At 41.3% G+C, this 18,580-nt stretch overlaps 3 protein-coding genes and 2 non-coding genes across 5 annotated transcripts; 3 read left to right on the top strand and 2 right to left on the bottom strand.

Moving 5' to 3' along the window:
* Positions 1–913: 913 nt before the first annotated feature.
* On the bottom strand, positions 914–986 carry TRNAR-ACG (transfer RNA arginine (anticodon ACG)). Its single transcript has one exon. It is a non-coding gene; the product is annotated as a tRNA-Arg (tRNA).
* Positions 987–4,328: 3,342 nt separating this feature from the next.
* On the top strand, positions 4,329–6,529 carry LOC103988597 (triacylglycerol lipase 2-like). The gene is made up of 9 exons (XM_065193753.1): positions 4,329–4,502; positions 4,597–4,707; positions 4,823–4,963; positions 5,035–5,145; positions 5,280–5,423; positions 5,558–5,598; positions 5,758–5,837; positions 6,008–6,103; positions 6,207–6,529. Exons 1-9 carry the CDS (start codon positions 4,329–4,331, stop codon positions 6,527–6,529), a joined length of 1,221 nt encoding a protein of 406 aa, XP_065049825.1.
* Positions 6,530–10,252: 3,723 nt separating this feature from the next.
* LOC135679772 (triacylglycerol lipase 2-like) lies at positions 10,253–12,372 on the top strand. Its single transcript, XM_065193754.1, has 9 exons — positions 10,253–10,432; positions 10,518–10,628; positions 10,747–10,887; positions 10,953–11,063; positions 11,205–11,348; positions 11,475–11,515; positions 11,600–11,679; positions 11,849–11,944; positions 12,047–12,372. The coding sequence occupies exons 1-9, from the start codon at positions 10,253–10,255 to the stop codon at positions 12,370–12,372; spliced, it is 1,230 nt and encodes a 409-aa protein (XP_065049826.1).
* A 984-nt stretch (positions 12,373–13,356) lies between these two features.
* Positions 13,357–18,255, top strand: LOC135679773 (triacylglycerol lipase 2-like). Its single transcript, XM_065193755.1, has 10 exons — positions 13,357–13,453; positions 16,192–16,316; positions 16,402–16,512; positions 16,627–16,767; positions 16,833–16,943; positions 17,085–17,228; positions 17,355–17,395; positions 17,480–17,559; positions 17,729–17,824; positions 17,930–18,255. The coding sequence occupies exons 1-10, from the start codon at positions 13,357–13,359 to the stop codon at positions 18,253–18,255; spliced, it is 1,272 nt and encodes a 423-aa protein (XP_065049827.1).
* TRNAR-ACG (transfer RNA arginine (anticodon ACG)) lies at positions 13,556–13,628 on the bottom strand. Its single transcript has one exon. It is a non-coding gene; the product is annotated as a tRNA-Arg (tRNA).
* Positions 18,256–18,580: the final 325 nt, after the last annotated feature.

Consider the following 18,580-nt stretch of genomic DNA (forward strand, 5'->3'; position numbering starts at 1 on the left):
ATCTATAGTGCTGTTGTTGCTACATGTCTTCTTTGGTGCGTGTGGAGGGTGAGGAATGAGTTTGTTTTCCAATCAAAATGCATGTTTTCCAATAAAAATTGCCTCTACCTTGGCAAATAACATGGCCAAATTGCTTGATCATAAATGCGATCATTAACATTGAAATCCAAAAGAATTTAATCTCGATAAGTTAATCATAAAAACTTGGACTCAAGATCATTCCTTATCTAAAGCCATATCCACTGGATTGGATCTACAAAGACGTAGAAACGAGCATAAATCAATAGTGCACATTCGAAATTATGATCGTCAATAAATATATCGACAAGGTGTCATACAAGATGGTGCCCTCTGACATATGTCAAGTTATCTTTAGAAGTCTATATTGGTAGGATCGAGAAGTCATCTACTGCCGTTTGGCGTGGACATCCTTGTTAGGCAAAGGCAAAAGTGCTATCGATGGAGATCTGAGCATCCTTGTTAGGTCACTCATTGGAAGCGTCTATTGGATAGTGCTCCTGTGATACATCGATCCTCATTATAATGCCAAAACGATAGAAAAAAAAAAAAGTATCGATAAACAACTTCTAATGATTGACTAGCATCGAATGGTTGGTTGGTAGCTGCTGTGTGTATACAAGAAGCTCAAGTGATGATGTCCATTATCTCTCATAATTTGCTGCATTGAGATCTTGCAAACCCTATGGCCTATGCTGCATTGAACAGCTGCGAAGTCCTTGAAAGGCCTGCTTGCACATCTCAAATCATAGTGCTGCCAGACCATGAATCTATATGGCCAGGTAAGAAGACAGCTTTTATTTAAATAAAAAATATATATATATATATATTTAATTTAATCCAAAAATTTTATTAATTTCACTAAAAAAATTAATAAAATAAAATTGATTTCACACGACTCTGCTGGGGATCGAACCCAGAATCTCTGGTTCCGTAGACCAGCGCCTTATCCATTGGGCCACAGAGTCGACAATGAAAGAGAAATTTAAACACAGAAGAATAACTTAGTGATTTTAATACGATAATGAAAATTTTAATTTTCTTTCGAAGATGTTAATAAAAAATACGAAACCAAGCAAATGTTTAGCTGTTTTTTTTATATATTATTTATTTATCGACCTTTAGTCTTCTACGATTCTCAACGAATGCTTCCTTTCTCATAGTAAAATAATTCTTATCGATAATGTTTTTATGTATGATTTAAAGGTTTAAAACCTCATTAAAAATCTCATAGAATAATATAACTTAACTTCGTAAAAAGTATTCTTATGACACTATAATAATATATGATTAAAATAAATGAATTGCCATTTCTGTTCTTTGTTGTAAAAAGAGCAAAGTAGTTATTTTATTAAAATTCACTTTCAAAATTTTTTTATTCTTTACAAGAATACATGTATTTATAGGGAACTGACCGTAAGGAAATCTGAGGGCGACATCACATATACAGCAGAAGAACAGAAAAAGAAAAACTTCAAATTCCCAAATATGTGTTCGTCGTCGTGCGAAGATTGATACGTAAAAATCGAAAACTGCATATACGAAAGATTATGTTACATAGAGAGATCATATATCCCTGAATCCCTATAGACCTTTAGGAGTGAGTGAAGGAGGTCAAGCGACCTCCTTTGTAGTGGTGATCCTCAAAGTAGGGCTACGACGATGCCCATTAAAACTCCAGACTTGCTCTAACGAGGAGAAGGGGAGGAGAATAGGAGAGGTAACAAAAAAGTCTTTAGCTCAAGAACCACTAGTTCCCTCCTATTTATAGAGGTCCTCTGTCAACTTAACCCTAATAGATCTTGCCCTATTAGGTATTGGATCTTCATCCGACTACCCAAGCCTATTAGATTATTAGATCTCTATTCAATAATCTCTCATAGGCTCTTATTGGATCTCATCTATAGAATCAATAATTCATGGGCTTATTGGATATCCAATAAGATATGAGCTCCGGCGGATATCTCATATCCGAACCTCTACTCATTGCAACGCCTACAATATGTGTGTGACCTTCTAAGCCCAATATCAAGTTGGTCATGAATCATATATATCAAAACTCCTTCTGGCTCAGTGAATTATTATCTCCATAATAATTCACTCAATTCATCGACTGTGGATGTACTATGCCACTACGTCGCAGTCCCCAGACGATATAGGGGAATCCAATCCATTGGACCAATCTATCCTTGGTTACCGTATACATATAGTCTCTCATCCATCTAATATCCCTAAGATTGTATATCGGGTATAGTGCTATCAGACCCATACGGTTTCTACTTGAGTCTTGCTCTAATCGGATTCCCTTGGAGAACTCTTTCTCTTTCGATTTGAATTATCCTAGCTAGGGATTTGTCTAAGCAAAAACACATGAGATATTCTTCTCATAATACCGAGAGTGGATGATCCTCTATTAATACTCAATTGTCCTCGTAAGGTTGGCTACCACTCCCGATGACCGATTGTGCTAGATTTGGAACCTCCAGACCTATAAGTCTGTTATAAAAGAATAAAATACTCATACAGAACATTCTTGGTGCCTAAAGTCTAAGGACCCGAAACACCACTAGGACTGCGGAATCGGTGTCTGACAATAAGATATCATCAACCATCTAGCATTCCGTAAGTAGCTCAATCAATAAACTCATTCTCAAATGAGCACCTGTAATGCACCCTTAGTGTCCCCACACAAGTAGCTATGAGATCAGCTGCATCCATCATATAGATGGGTATACAGCATACCAGCCTATCCGGTTATCTCAATGTCCGTCTCGAGCAACCTATGACCGGGATTATTTAGGATCTATGTTTAAAGGTGAATCAATCTCATTATCGTGATCTTATCACGATCCGATTCTCATTACATAGATCCATAGACATCACAATATATTCATGCTACAAATAATATAAAATGATAAAATATCAAATAATAATATTAAGCAAAAAGACTGCGTGTCATCACTCACGTAATTGGCTTCTAGGGCACCTATGACTAACACTCTCCCACTTGACCTAAAGTCGATCACCTATGTGTCTGATCCCCATCAAATCCTTGTGACGCTTAAAGACAATACGTGATAACGGTTTTGTCAATGGTTTTGCAATGTTATCTTCGGATGTAACTCTTTCCACTACTACATCTCCTCGGCTCACGTTCTCTATGATCATGTGGAACCTCCTTAGAATGTGCTTAGACTTCTGATGAGACTTGATTCCTTTGTTTAAGTAATCGCCTCATTGTTGTCACAATATACTGGAATAGGCTCCTCGTTGCTTGGCACGACTCTCAGATCTGTTATAAATGTCTTCATCCAAATTATATCCTTTGTTGTCTCTACCATATCAATGTATTCCGTCTTTGTAGTCGAGTCAGCAATAGTATTTTGCTTGGAACTCTTCCAGCATATTACTCCTCCATTCATTGTGTACATATACTTCAAATTCGACTTACTATCATTGATATCAGACTATAAACTCGAGTCCGTGTAGCCTTCAATCTTGAGGCTATTACATTCATATACCAATAAAAGCTCCTTAGTTCTTCTCAGGTATTTAAGGATATACTTTACTGCTTTCCAGTACTCCAAGCCTGGATCCGCTTGATACCTGTTCATGACACTTAGAGATGCGCTATATCAGGCCTAGTACATAACAAAACATACATGATAGATCATATCATTGAGGCATAGGATATCCTATCCTATCGCTGAGGCATACATAATAGACCCTATCGTAACACTCGCTATACATGTTCACTAGGTAGGAATATCATCAACCTATCACCAATAAAAAGTTTTGAATAAAAAGAAACAAATGGTTCAATGCTAAAATTAGAGTGTCAACGTGATCCATTACCAATAGTATCTTTTATTTTCATTCGGAAGACACGATCTCTTGTGACATTTTCCGTGATCTCAATGTTCTTCTATTATGTTTGCATGAATTTGCCCAATAATATGTTATGCGGGCCTTTTTAAACGGCATGTCATTTTGATTAGAGGTGAAGAGTTTAAATTTAGTTCGACTTCTTGTATTGCACACAACAACAATCTATTTTTCAACTTTTGTACAGTTACATGCAGTTGTGAAAGGCCATAACAATGTCAGTAACAAGTAGCGAAGATCACGCATCACCACCCTTCAACTGCCTGCACAGATCACCCTCTCCATCTCCTTCCTCCTCCTCCTCCGCCCTATAAGAAGGCCATTAACGAGGTATCATCCTTCACTGACTTCCTCCTCACCCTCCTCACTATAACAAGGCCAATCCTTGGTGAAGTAGGTGATCTCATCCTTGGCTTACCTCCAACATGGGATTCCGTTGCTGGCTTCTCGTCATCACCTTCGTCTTCTCCATGGGCTTCCATTGCGAGCTGGCCGGAGCTCACGGACGACGGCAGCTGCTGCAGAGCCTCGAGCCTCCGGATGACGGCGTGTGCACCGCCGTGGTGAGCCCTCAGGGTTACGAGTGCCAAGAATATGAGGTAGCCGAGTGCAGATAAATGTGGATGGATGGATGGATGATTGATGCGGGCATGGCATGAGTGGCTGAAGCTTGCTGCGTTGCGTCCCTTGCAGGTGAAGACGCAAGATGGGTACATACTGACCATGCACAGGATACCACAAGGACGAGGAGGCGGCAGCGCGGGGAAGAGGCAGCCTGTGCTGCTCCAACATGGAGTCCTCATGGTACGTTTCCTCGAGCAATCTGCATGTGTTGCCATGCATGCATGTACGTACAGTACGTTGTCGTCTTCGTCATTCTTCTTCTGATGATCGACGCATGATGGATGAATGATGGCAGGACGGGTTGACATGGCTTCTGAATCCACCTCAACAATCACTGGCTTTCGTACTTGCAGACAGCGGATTCGATGTCTGGATCACACACGGCAGGGGCACCAGGTGGAGCCGTCGCCATGAGTCTCTCGATACATCAAACCCGGTTGGTCATCTTCTCTACAATGCTGATTATGAAGTCTTGAGCAGGTTCATCACCCTGTTGTTGTCTCGCAGGCTTATTGGGCGTGGTCATGGGATGAGTTGGCCAGCTTTGATTTGCCTGCCACTGTGGGTTTTGTATTCCAGCAAACTGGGCAGAAGCTGCACTATGTTGGTCACTCCATGGTAGGAGACTTTACGTACTTTAATGCGAAACATGTCATTCTTCCTTCCACTTTGAATTACTTTGCATGTATGTTCTGCTACTTACTGCCACCACTACAACTACAACAACTGACTGACGTTGGATGATGCTACAGGGAACTCTGACAGCTCTATCAGCATTCTCCGAGGGGAAGCTGGTGGATAAGATCAAGTCAGCTGCCCTTTTGACTCCGGTGGCCTATCTGACTTACATGACAACTCCAATCGGAAGAGCTGCAGGCAGCGCATTCTCAGGAGAAGTAAGAACGAGTTCACAACACTCTTTGAATGTTTCTGTCATCAAGGGAGGGAGGGAGGGAGCTACATCACATTATCTTCTTCTAATTTACCTACGTCCAGAGGTGTGTCATAGCTTTCTTGCTTTTTCTTGCAGATGTTGGGAGCACTTGGAGTGGGAGAATTTGATCCTAAAGGGTACGTAAACTAACACATCCCTCTCGTTGTTGTCAAAAGAAAATGTGCTGACAAAAGCATCAGAGGCCTTATCAACATGACCGACCGACCATACATTGAGTGATGTTATCGTTAAAGCTCTTCCTTCTAATTCAACTGTCTTCCCTAATGGATAAGCAGGGCAGTCGGAACCAATTATTTGGAGTTCGTCTGCGCTATGCCGGGGGTGAACTGCTACGACCTTATGGCATCATTCACAGGTACGCACAAATTATTCCGCTGATAATATTCCGCCCGCAACATATGTTTGATTTGACTTTAATCATATATGTATTTATTATTGTAGTCTTCAATTAATTTACATTTGTGTAATGGCTTTTCCTTCCTTATTCTGCACTCACACACACACACACACTCACTTTGGATGTAGGGCCAAACTGCTGCCTCAATTACTCCACTGTTGACATGTACTTGAAGTATGAACTCCAGCCGACATCCGTGAGGACACTCGTCCATTTTTTACAGAGTCAGTCAGTCTGATACAAATCCAAAATATCATTCATATACTTGAGCTACTTAGATTTCTTTCTCACAATAGAGTATGTAAAACTTTCGTTGACCACTCACAGCGATCAGAAGTGGAGTGATAACAAAATACGACTACGGGAGCAGTATGGCCAACATGGTTGCGTATGGGCAGAGCAGCCCACCCGAGTACCACATGCCCAACATTCCACACCACCTGCCGCTGCTGCTCAGCTACGGCGGCGGTGACATGCTGTCGGACGTCAAGGACGTGCAGCTGCTGTTGAAAGATCTCCGCAACCATGACGCCGACAAGCTCGTGGCTCAGCTGGTGAAGGAGTACGCACATCTGGACTTCGTGATGGGGGTGAATGCCAAGCAGGTCGTCTACGACGGCCTCGTCGCATTCTTCGGCAAACACAGTTGATGGGCTTCTTCCCGGTGCAGTGCTTAATATTATAACTATACGCGATTGCTGCTGACTTGACATTCTTTGTGTACTCACTCTGTGGGAGATTCATGTACAAAGGGAGATGAAAGATAAATAAATCATATATCTCTGTATAATAAATCATATGTTTAACCAGTCGAATCGGCATCCATGCTATATCTATTTTCCACCGTTACAGCTTCTACTAAGTGGCATCACATCCGATGAGTCATCGTCAATCGAAACAGTATCTATCATAACACAAGTAGATTGGTGATAAATCTGGGTTGATCTCTGTGCTGTTGGTGCTACATGTCTTCTTTGGTGCGTGTGGAGGGTGAGGAATGAGTTAGTTTTCCAATAAAAATGCATGTCGGTGTATAGTATTTTTTTATAAAGCTATTGCTTCTACCTTGGCAAATGACATCGCCAAATTGCTTGACAGTCGTAGGTAAGGTTTAATTCAAAGATATGTATGTTTCTTAGTATAAGAAACCAAATAAGGAAAATCATAGAAAAGTTTTTTAACCCTAAAAACTTAAGGCTCACCTCTCTCTCAAAAATAACGGGTGTGCCCCCATCTAAAGTGAATATTGAATGAGGAAAGAACATCACCGTAAAGGAGAGACAGAGTCGTCTCGATCCGTATAATTACAAACAAGACATTGTTGAATGAAACATCACATCAAGGACTTCACCCTTTCGCATCGAGTTTCTCATTAACTTACCCTCCTACGATGGCTCAATCAATTCTAATGTATTAGACTAATGGATAGATCAATTTGATACTTATTTTAATCTATATGACTACAGTAGCGAGGATAGGGTGATGCTTGAGCGACTCATGTTGACCAAATATAATCGAATGGTTGAAATCCTATCTTCGAACCAATAACGATAAAGACATACAATGGACATGATTTAAAAGGCTCGTACGAGAAGAATTTTACCCTATGGGGTATCTCAAAGAAAGTTGAAGAAAGTGGCACCACATACACCAAGAAAGGGACCGATCCATACAAGAATACACTACTAAGTTCTGACAACAAGTGGTGGCACTCGAAATTTCCCTCGATGACTACTCGACGATGATGAAATACACCATTGGCCTCCATGCCCAGATAAACAATGAGCTAAGCTTCTTCAAAACATACTATAACACAACAATGAGCTTGATGTTAATGACGATCGAGAAAAAGAATTAAACACGTATCGTGAAAAATATGGAGAAGGCAAAAGGGAATCACCCGAAAGCCAAGAAGAATCCCAAGAGTGATAAAGCCACATCTTCTTCTAAAAGAAACAATTTATTTGTGATCACTATAAGATTATAGGTCAAATATGGGAGAAGCACTAGAAGGATCATTCCAAACTCTTCCTGAAGAAGTGAAAGAAGAATAATCAAAATCGATGTAAGGCGATCGCTATCGTAAGAGATGATCAAACCGAACTAGCACCTATTTCACACTCGAACCAAAGGTTATAGACTTGAATCCAACTCTATAACCAAAAGTTTGAGAAGAATTATTCTCTCTTAAGATCTAAGTGAAATAGGAGATTATCGATGCGATCATTGACATCGAAATCTAAAAGAATTTCATCTCGATAACTTAGTACAAAGACTTAGACTCGAGACTACTTCTCATCTAAAGGCATATCTGCTGAGGTGGATCCAGAAAGATGTCGAGATGAGCATAAATAGCTAGTACACATTCAAAATTATGATCACCAACAAGTATATCGTTAAGGTGACATACGAGGTGGTGCCCTTTTGGTATATGTCAAGTTATCTTCAAGGGTCTATACTAGCCCCAACAATACATATTTCCAAAGGATGAAAATAAGTTTATCATCAAGAAGGATAGAAGTCGACGGCCAATCGACCTAATGATGCCATCCAAGCAAAGAGGATGGTAAACACGTGTCAAAAGTTTATGCTATTTATCATTCAATCGATTACAATAGCAACACAAACATTAGCCTCAGTATCGGACCATAAAACCATATAAGATAAAGGCTTACAACAGCTCATCAATAAATACTTGAAGCTCTTTGAAGAACTCAGCATACTTCCCCCACAACATGTAGTGGAGCACGAAATCAGCATGAACTATCGATGGTTAATTATTTAAAAGTTGCATTTCACACATCAAGATCTCTTCACAAATCATTCTTTGCAATGGGAAGAGTACGAACAAACTATCAACTACTAAAGTAACAAACCATCATTAACGTACTGAAATGTATCACTTTTTGGGGTGCTGCAAGGTACTCTCTCTATTTTGGTTCTCCTCAAGCATTCTTAGAGATCTCATATTAACATAGATTTTAAAGCATTTGTTCGAGTTGGTGGTAGATGCGTCGGGGCTGTTTAGATGCAATATAAACTGTAACAAGCATGACATATGAAGTGGATGCCATATCCAAATTCATTCAGCCTAGTGATTAGTGATCAAGTATAAAGAGAGAGTACGAAATAAGCTTGCTGACATGTTATCGAGTTCAAAGATATCATAGAGAAAGTCAAAGCAATAACTAATATAGAATTTATGCTCCGAGGAGGACTGCTCTACACAGGTGCTTAGATTTGTGTACGAAAAGAAAACTGATTGCATGAATTAGATACGAGAAGCACACTCATCAAAATGCTAGTTATAGGTGCCTTGCAAGCCAATCATGTGAGTGATGACACGTGTGACTTGACACGCAGTCTTTTTGCTTATTATTATTATTTGGTATTTTATCACTTTATATTGCTTATTGCATATATGCATGAATATATTGTGATGTTCATGGATCTGTGCAGTGGGAATCGGATCGTAATGAGATCACGATAATGAGACCGATTCGTCTTTAAACACATATCCTAAATAATCTCAGTGATAGGTTACTCGACAGGGACATCGAGATAACCGGATATACTAGTGTGTTGTATACTCATCCATATGATAGATGCAACTGGTCTCATAGTTACTTATGTGGGGACACTAGGGGTACAGTACATGTGCTCATTGGAGAATAAGTTCACTAATTAATCTACTTACGGAATGCTGGATGGTTGATGATGCCTTATTGTCAAACAACGATTCTGTAGACCCAATAGTGTATTTGGTTCTTAGACTTGAGACACCAATGATATCATGTGTGAGTACTCTACTCTTAGATATCAGACTTATAGGTCTAGAGGTTTCAGATCTAGTACAATCAGTCATCGGGGTTTGTAGACAGCCTTACGAGGGATATGCTCGGTGGAATATGTAATGCAGAGCATGTCATATACTGTAGAGGTGAAGAGTTTAAATTTATCTCAATAATTTATATTTCACACAACGGCAATCTAATTTTCAATTTTTGTGGAGTTAGTGAAAAAAGGTCACAACAACAAACCATTAACAACAACAACAACAACAACAAAATTAGACCAACGGAATATGAAAATTATATGACTTGTTATGTCTTAAAGTGTTGATAGAATAAGATTTGGGTGGATTAAATGCCAGTTTTTGAGAGCCGTTAACACGTAGCGAGAATCACATATCACCACCCTTCAACTGCCTGCACAGATCATCCTCGCCATCTCCTTCCTCCTCCTCCTCCTCCGCCCTATAAGAAGGCCATGAACGAGGTCTCATCCTTCATCCACTTCCTCCTCATCCTTCTCCCCGTAAGAAGACCAATCCTTGGTGAAGGAGGTGATCTCACCTTTCGCTTACCTCCAACATGGGATTCCGTTGCTTTAACTGGCGTCTCGTCATCTTCTTCGTCCTCTCCATGGGCTTCCAGGGCGAGCTGGCTGGAGCTCACGGAAGACGGCAGCTGGTGCAAAGCCTCGAGGCGGCGGATGATGGGGTGTGCACCGCCGTGGTGAGCCCTCGGGGTTACGAGTGCCGAGAATATGAGGTAGCGGAGTGCAGATAAACGTGGGTGGATTGATGATTTATGCGGGCATGGCATGAGTGGTTGAAGCTTGTTGCGTCTCTTGCAGGTGAAGACGCAAGACGGGTACATACTGACCATGCACAGGATCCCACAAGGAAGAGGAGGCGGCAGCGCGGGCAAGAGGCAGCCGGTGCTGCTCCAACATGGAGTCCTCTCGGTACGTTCCCTTAAGCAATCTGAATGTGTTGCCATGCATGCATGCATGCATGCAGGGTACGTTGTCTTCTTCGTCATTCTGATGATGATGATGATTGACGATCGATGAATGATGGCAGGACGGGTTGACATGGCTACTGAATCCACCTCAACAATCGCTGCCTTTCGTACTTGCAGACAACGGATTCGATGTATGGATTACACACGGCAGGGGCACCAGGTGGAGCCGTCGCCATGAGTCTCTCAAAACATCAGACACGGTTGGTTATCTTCTCTACGTTGCTGATTATGAAGTATTGAGCATCATCCTTTTGTTGTCTGGTAGGCTTATTGGGCGTGGTCATGGGATGAGTTGGCCAGCTATGATTTGCCTGCCACTGTGGGTTTCGTATTCCAGCAAACTGGGAAGAAGCTGCACTATGTCGGTCACTCCATGGTAGGAGACTTTTCTTTTAATTACTTTAATGCCAATACATATCATTCTTCCTTCCACTTTGAATTACTTCGTATGTATGTTCTGCTACTTACTGCCACCACTACAACTACAACTACTGAGTGACGTTGGATGATGCTACAGGGAACTCTGACAGCTCTATCAGCGTTCTCTGAAGGGAAGCTGGTGGATAAGATCAAGTCAGCTGCCCTTTTGACTCCGGTGGCCTATCTGACTTCCATGACAACTACGATCGGAAGAGCTGCAGCCAGCGCATTCGCAGGAGAAGTAAGAACGAGTTCACGACACTCGATTGATTTTTCTCATCAAGGGAGCTACATCATTCATTATCTTCCTCTTTAATTTTCCGACGTCCAGAGCTGTGTCATAGCTTTCTTGCTTTTTTTCATGCAGATGTTGGGAGCGCTTGGAGTGGCAGAATTTGATCCTAAAGGGTACATAAACTAACATATCCCTCTTGTTGTCAAAAGTAAATGTGCTCTTCTAATTCAAGTGTGTTCCCTAATATGGATAAGCAGGGCAGTCGGAACCAAGTTTTTGGAGTTGGTCTGCGCTATGCCGGGGGTGAACTGCTACGACCTTATGGCATCATTAACAGGTACGTACAAATTATTCCGGTGATAATATTCCGCCGGCAACATAAGTTTGATTTGACTTTAATCATATATGTATTTATTATTGTAGTCTTCAATTAATTTACATATATGTGTATTGGCTTTTCCTTCCTTATTCTGCAACACACACCCACACACTCACTTTGGATGTAGGGCCAAACTGCTGCCTCAATGACTCCACTGTTGACAAGTACTTGAAGTATGAGCTCCAGCCTACATCCGTGAGGACACTCGTCCATTTTTCACAGAGTCAGTCAGTCTGATACAAATCTAAAATATCATATACTTTAGCTACTTAGATTTCTTCCTCACAAAGAGAGTGTATGTATACCTGTCTTTGAGTACTCCCAGCATTCAGACGTGGAGTGATAACAAAATACGACCACGGGAGCAGTACGGCCAACATGGCTGCGTATGGGCAGAGCAGCCCACCCGAGTACCATTTGTCCAACATTCCACACCACCTGCCGCTGCTGCTCTGCTACGGCGGCGGGGACATGCTGTCGGACGTGAAGGACGTGCAGCTGCTGTTGAATGATCTCAGCAACCATGACGCCGCCGACAAGCTCGTGGCTCAGCTGGTGAAGGAGTACGCACATCTGGACTTCGTGATGGGGGTGAATGCCAAGCAGGTCGTCTACGACGGCCTCATCGCATTCTTCGACAAACACAGTTGATGGGCTTCTTCCCGGTGCAGTGCTTAATATTATAACTATACGCGATTGCTGCCGACTTGACATTCTTTGTGTACTCACTCTGCGGGAGATTCATGTACGAAGGGAGGTAAAAGAGAAATAAATCATATATCTCCGTATAATAAATCATATGTTTAACCAATGGAATCGGCATCCATGCTATATCCCTTTTCCACCGTTTCAGCTTCTACTAAGTGGCATCACATCCGATGAGTCGTCGTCAATCGAAACAGTATCTATCATAACACAAGTAGATTGGTGATAAATCTGGGTTGATCTATAGTGCTGTTGTTGCTACATGTCTTCTTTGGTGCGTGTGGAGGGTGAGGAATGAGTTTGTTTTCCAATCAAAATGCATGTTTTCCAATAAAAATTGCCTCTACCTTGGCAAATAACATGGCCAAATTGCTTGATCATAAATGCGATCATTAACATTGAAATCCAAAAAAATTTAATCTCGATAAGTTAATCATAAAAACTTGGACTCAAGATCATTCCTTATCTAAAGCCATATCCACTGGATTGGATCTACAAAGACGTAGAAATGAGCATAAATCAATAGTGCACATTCAAAATTATAATCGCCAACAAATAGATCGACAAGGTGTCATACAATGTGATGCCCTCTGACATATGTCAAGTTATCTTTATAAGTCTATATTGGTAGGATCGAGAAGTCATCTACTATCGTTGGGGTGGACATCCTTGTTAGGCAAAGGCAAAAGTGCTATCGATGGAGATCCTGTTAGGTCACTCATTCGAAGTGTCTTCTGGATAGTGCTCCTGTGATACATCGATCCTCATTATAATGCCAAAACGATAGAAAAAAAAGTATCGAAAAAAAAACTTCTAATGATTGACTAGCATCGAATGATTGGTTCGTAGCTTGCTGTGTGTATACAAGAAGCTCAAGTGATGATGTCCATTATCTCTCATAATTTGCTGCATTGAGATCTTGCAAACCCTATGGCCTCTGCTGCATTGAGCAGCTGCGAAGTCCTTGAAAGGCCTGCTTGCACATCTCAAATCATGGTGCTGCCACACCATAAATCTATATGGCCAGGTAAGAACCCAGCTTTTATTTAAATAAAAAATATATTTAATTTAATCCAAAAATAGATGTATTTTCACTAAAAAAAATTAATAAAATAAAATTGATTTCATACGACTCTGCTGGGGATCGAACCCAGAATCTCTGGTTCCGTAGACCAGCGCCTTATCCATTGGGCCACGGAGTCGACAATATAAGTTAAATTTAAACACAGTAGATGTCATTTTAATACGATAATGAAAATTTTAATTCTCTTTCGAAGATGTGAATAAAAAATACTAAATTAAGCAAATATTTTGCTGTTTTTTGACATATTCTTTATTTATCGACCTTTAGTCTTCTAAGATTCTAAATGAATGCTTCCTTTCTCATAGTCAAATAATTCTTATCTTATATCGATAATGATTTTATGTGTGATTTAAAGGTTTGAAACCTCATTAAAAATCTCATGGAATAATATAACTTAACTTTGTGAAAAGTATTCATATGATACTATAATAATATATGATTAAAATAAATAAATTGACATTTCTGTTCTTTGTTGTAAAAAAACAAAGTAGTTGTTTTATTAAAATTCACTTTCAAATATATTTTTATTCTTTACAAGAATACATGTATTTATAGGGAACTGACCGTAAGGAAATCTGAGGGCGACATCACATATACAGCGAAAGAACAAAAAAATAAAATCTTCAAATTTTCATATATGTGTTCGTCGTCGTGCGAAGATTGATACGCAAAAATCGAAAACTGCGTATACGAAAGATTATGCTTCCTGGAGAGATCGTATATTCCTGAATTCCTATAGATCTTTAGGAAGAGTGAAGGAGGTCAAGCAACCTCCTTTCTAGCGGTGATCCACAAAGTAGGGCTATGACGATGCTCCTATAAACTCTATGCCTGCTCTGATGAGGAGAAGGGGAGGAGAATAGGAGAGGCAACTAAACAGGCTCTAGCTCATGAACCACTAGTTCCCTCCTATTTATAGAGGTCCTCTGTCAACTTAACCCTAATGGATCATGTCCTATTAGGTAGTGGATCTCCATCCGACTACCCAAGCCTCTTAGATTATTAGATCTCTATTCAATAATCTCTCATAGGCTCTTATTGGATCTCATCTATAGAATCAATAATTCATGGGCTTATTGGATATCCAATAAGATATGGGCTCCGGTGGATATCTCATATCCGAACCTCTACTCATTACAACGCCTACCATATGTATGTGACCCTCTAGGCCCAATATCAAGTTGGTCGTGAATCATACATGTCAAAACTCATTCTGGCTCAGTGAATTATTATCTCCATAATAATTCACTCAATTCATCGACTATGGATGTACTATGCCACTACGTCGTAGTCCCCGGACGATATAAGGGAATCCAATCCATTAGACCAGTCTATCCTCGGTTACCGTATACATATAGTCTCTCATCCATCTAATATCCCTAAGATTGTATATCGGGTATAGTGCTATCAGACCCATACGGTTTCTACTCGAGTCTTGCTCTAATCGGATTCCCTCGGAGAACTCTTTCTCTTTCAATTTGAATTATCCTAGCTAGGGATTTGTCTAAGCAAAAACACATGAGATATTCTTCTCGTAATACCGAGAGTGGATGATCCTCTATTAATACTCAATTGTCCTCGTAAGGTTGGCTACCACTCCCGATGACCGATTGTGCTAGATTTGGAACCTCCAGACCTATAAGTCTGTTATAAAAGAATAAAATACTCATACAGAACATTCTTGGTGCCTAAAGTCTAAGGACCCGAAACACCACTAGGACTGCGGAATCGATGTCTGACAATAAGATATCATCAACCATCTAGCATTCCGTAAGTAGCTCAATCAATAAACTCATTCTCAAATGAGCACCTGTAATGCACCCTTAGTGTCCCCACATGAGTAGCTATGAGATCAGCTGCATCCATCATATAGATGGGTATACAGCATACCAGCCTATCCGGTTATCTCAATGTCCGTCTTGAGCAACCTATGACCGGGATTATTTAGGATCTATGTTTAAAGGTGAATCAATCTCATTATCGTGATCTTATCACGATCCGATTCTCATTACATAGATCCATAGACATCACAATATATTCATGCTACAAATAATATAAAATGATAAAATATCAAATAATAATATTAAGCAAAAAGACTGCGTGTCATCACTCACGTAATTGGCTTCTAGGGCACCTATGACTAACACTCTCCCACTTGACCTAAAGTCGATCACCTATGTGTCTGATCCCCATCAAATCCTTGTGACGCTTAAAGACAATATGTGATAACAGTTTTGTCAATGGTTTTGCAATGTTATCTTCGGATGTAACTCTTTCCACTACTACATCTCCTCGGCTCACGTTCTCTATGATCATGTGGAACCTCCTTAGAATGTGCTTAGACTTCTGATGAGACTTGATTCCTTTGTTTAAGTAATCGCCTCATTGTTGTCACAATATACTGGAATAGGCTCCTCGTTGCTTGGCACGACTCTCAGATCTGTTATAAATGTCTTCATCCAAATTATATCCTTTGTTGTCTCTACCATATCAATGTATTCCGTCTTTGTAGTCGAGTCAGCAATAGTATTTTGTTTGGAACTCTTCCAGCATATTACTCCTCCATTCATTGTGTACATATACCCCAAATTCGACTTGCTATCATTGATATCAGACTATAAACTCGAGTCCGTGTAGCCTTCAATCTTGAGGCTATTACATTCATGAGTCCGTGTTTTGAGAGACTCATGGCGAGCTGGCTGGAGCTCACGGAAGACGGCAGCTGGTGCAAAGCCTCGAGGCGGCGGATGATGGGGTGTGCACCGCCGTGGTGAGCCCTCGGGGTTACGAGTGCCGAGAATATGAGGTAGCGGAGTGCAGATAAACGTGGGTGGATTGATGATTTATGCGGGCATGGCATGAGTGGTTGAAGCTTGTTGCGTCTCTTGCAGGTGAAGACGCAAGACGGGTACATACTGACCATGCACAGGATCCCACAAGGAAGAGGAGGCGGCAGCGCGGGCAAGAGGCAGCCGGTGCTGCTCCAACATGGAGTCCTCTCGGTACGTTCCCTTAAGCAATCTGAATGTGTTGCCATGCATGCATGCATGCAGGGTACGTTGTCTTCTTCGTCATTCTGATGATGATGATGATTGACGATCGATGAATGATGGCAGGACGGGTTGACATGGCTACTGAATCCACCTCAACAATCGCTGCCTTTCGTACTTGCAGACAACGGATTCGATGTATGGATTACACACGGCAGGGGCACCAGGTGGAGCCGTCGCCATGAGTCTCTCAAAACATCAGACACGGTTGGTCATCTTCTCTACGTTGCTGATTATGATGTATTGAGCATCATCCTTTTGTTGTCTGGTAGGCTTATTGGGCGTGGTCATGGGATGAGTTGGCCAGCTATGATTTGCCTGCTACTGTGGGTTTCGTATTCCAGAAAACTGGGCAGAAGCTGCACTATGTCGGTCACTCCATGGTAGGAGACTTTTCTTTTAATTACTTTAATGCCAATACATATCATTCTTCCTTCCACATTGAATTACTTCGTATGTATGTTCTGCTACTTACTGCCACCACTACAACTACAACAACTGACAGACGTTGGATGATGCTACAGGGAACTCTGACTGCTCTATCAGCGTTCTCTGAAGGGAAGCTGGTGGATAAGATCAAGTCAGCTGCCCTTTTGACTCCGGTGGCCTATCTGACTTCCATGACAACTACGATCGGAAGAGCTGCAGCCAGCGCATTCGCAGGAGAAGTAAGAACGAGTTCACGACACTCGATTGATTTTTCTCATCAAGGGAGCTACATCATTCATTATCTTCCTCTTTAATTTTCCGACGTCCAGAGCTGTGTCATAGCTTTCTTGCTTTTTTTCATGCAGATGTTGGGAGCGCTTGGAGTGGCAGAATTTGATCCTAAAGGGTACATAAACTAACATATCCCTCTTGTTGTCAAAAGAAAATGTGCTCTTCTAATTCAAGTGTGTTCCCTAATATGGATAAGCAGGGCAGTCGGAACCAAGTTTTTGGAGTTGGTCTGCGCTATGCCGGGGGTGAACTGCTACGACCTTATGGCATCATTAACAGGTACGTACAAATTATTCCGGTGATAATATTCCGCCGGCAACATAAGTTTGATTTGACTTTAATCATATATGTATTTATTATTGTAGTCTTCAATTAATTTACATATATGTGTATTGGCTTTTCCTTCCTTGTTCTGCAACACACACCCACACACTCACTTTGGATGTAGGGCCAAACTGCTGCCTCAATGACTCCACTGTTGACAAGTACTTGAAGTATGAACTCCAGCCTACATCCGTGAGGACACTCGTCCATTTTTCACAGAGTCAGTCAGTCTGATACAAATCTAAAATATCATATACTTTAGCTACTTAGATTTCTTCCTCACAAGAGAGTGTCTGTATACCTACCTGTCTTTGAGTACTCCCAGCATTCAGACGTGGAGTGATAACAAAATACGACCACGGGAGCAGTACGGCCAACATGGCTGCGTATGGGCAGAGCAGCCCACCCGAGTACCATTTGTCCAACATTCCACACCACCTGCCGCTGCTGCTCTGCTACGGCGGCGGGGACATGCTGTCGGACGTGAAGGACGTGCAGCTGCTGTTGAATGATCTCAGCAACCATGACGCCGCCGACAAGCTCGTGGCTCAGCTGGTGAAGGAGTACGCACATCTGGACTTCGTGATGGGGGTGAATGCCAAGCAGGTCGTCTACGACGGCCTCATCGCATTCTTCGACAAACACAGTTGATGGGCTTCTTCCCGGTGCAGTGCTTAATATTATAACTATACGCGATTGCTGCCGACTTGACATTCTTTGTGTACTCACTCCGCGGGAGATTCATGTACGAAGGGAGGTGAAAGAGAAATAAATCATATATCTCCGTATAATAAATCATATGTTTAACCAATCGAATCGGCATCCATGCTATATCCCTTTTCGACCGTTTCAGCTTCTACTAAGTGGCATCACATCCGATGAGTCGTCGTCAATCGAAACAGTATCTATCATAACACAAGTAGATTGGTGATAAATCTGGGTTGATATATAGTGCTGTTGTTGCTACATGTCTTCT

This window comes from Musa acuminata, chromosome BXJ1-7, assembly GCF_036884655.1.
Source record: "Musa acuminata AAA Group cultivar baxijiao chromosome BXJ1-7, Cavendish_Baxijiao_AAA, whole genome shotgun sequence".
Taxonomy (NCBI): domain Eukaryota; kingdom Viridiplantae; phylum Streptophyta; class Magnoliopsida; order Zingiberales; family Musaceae; genus Musa; species Musa acuminata.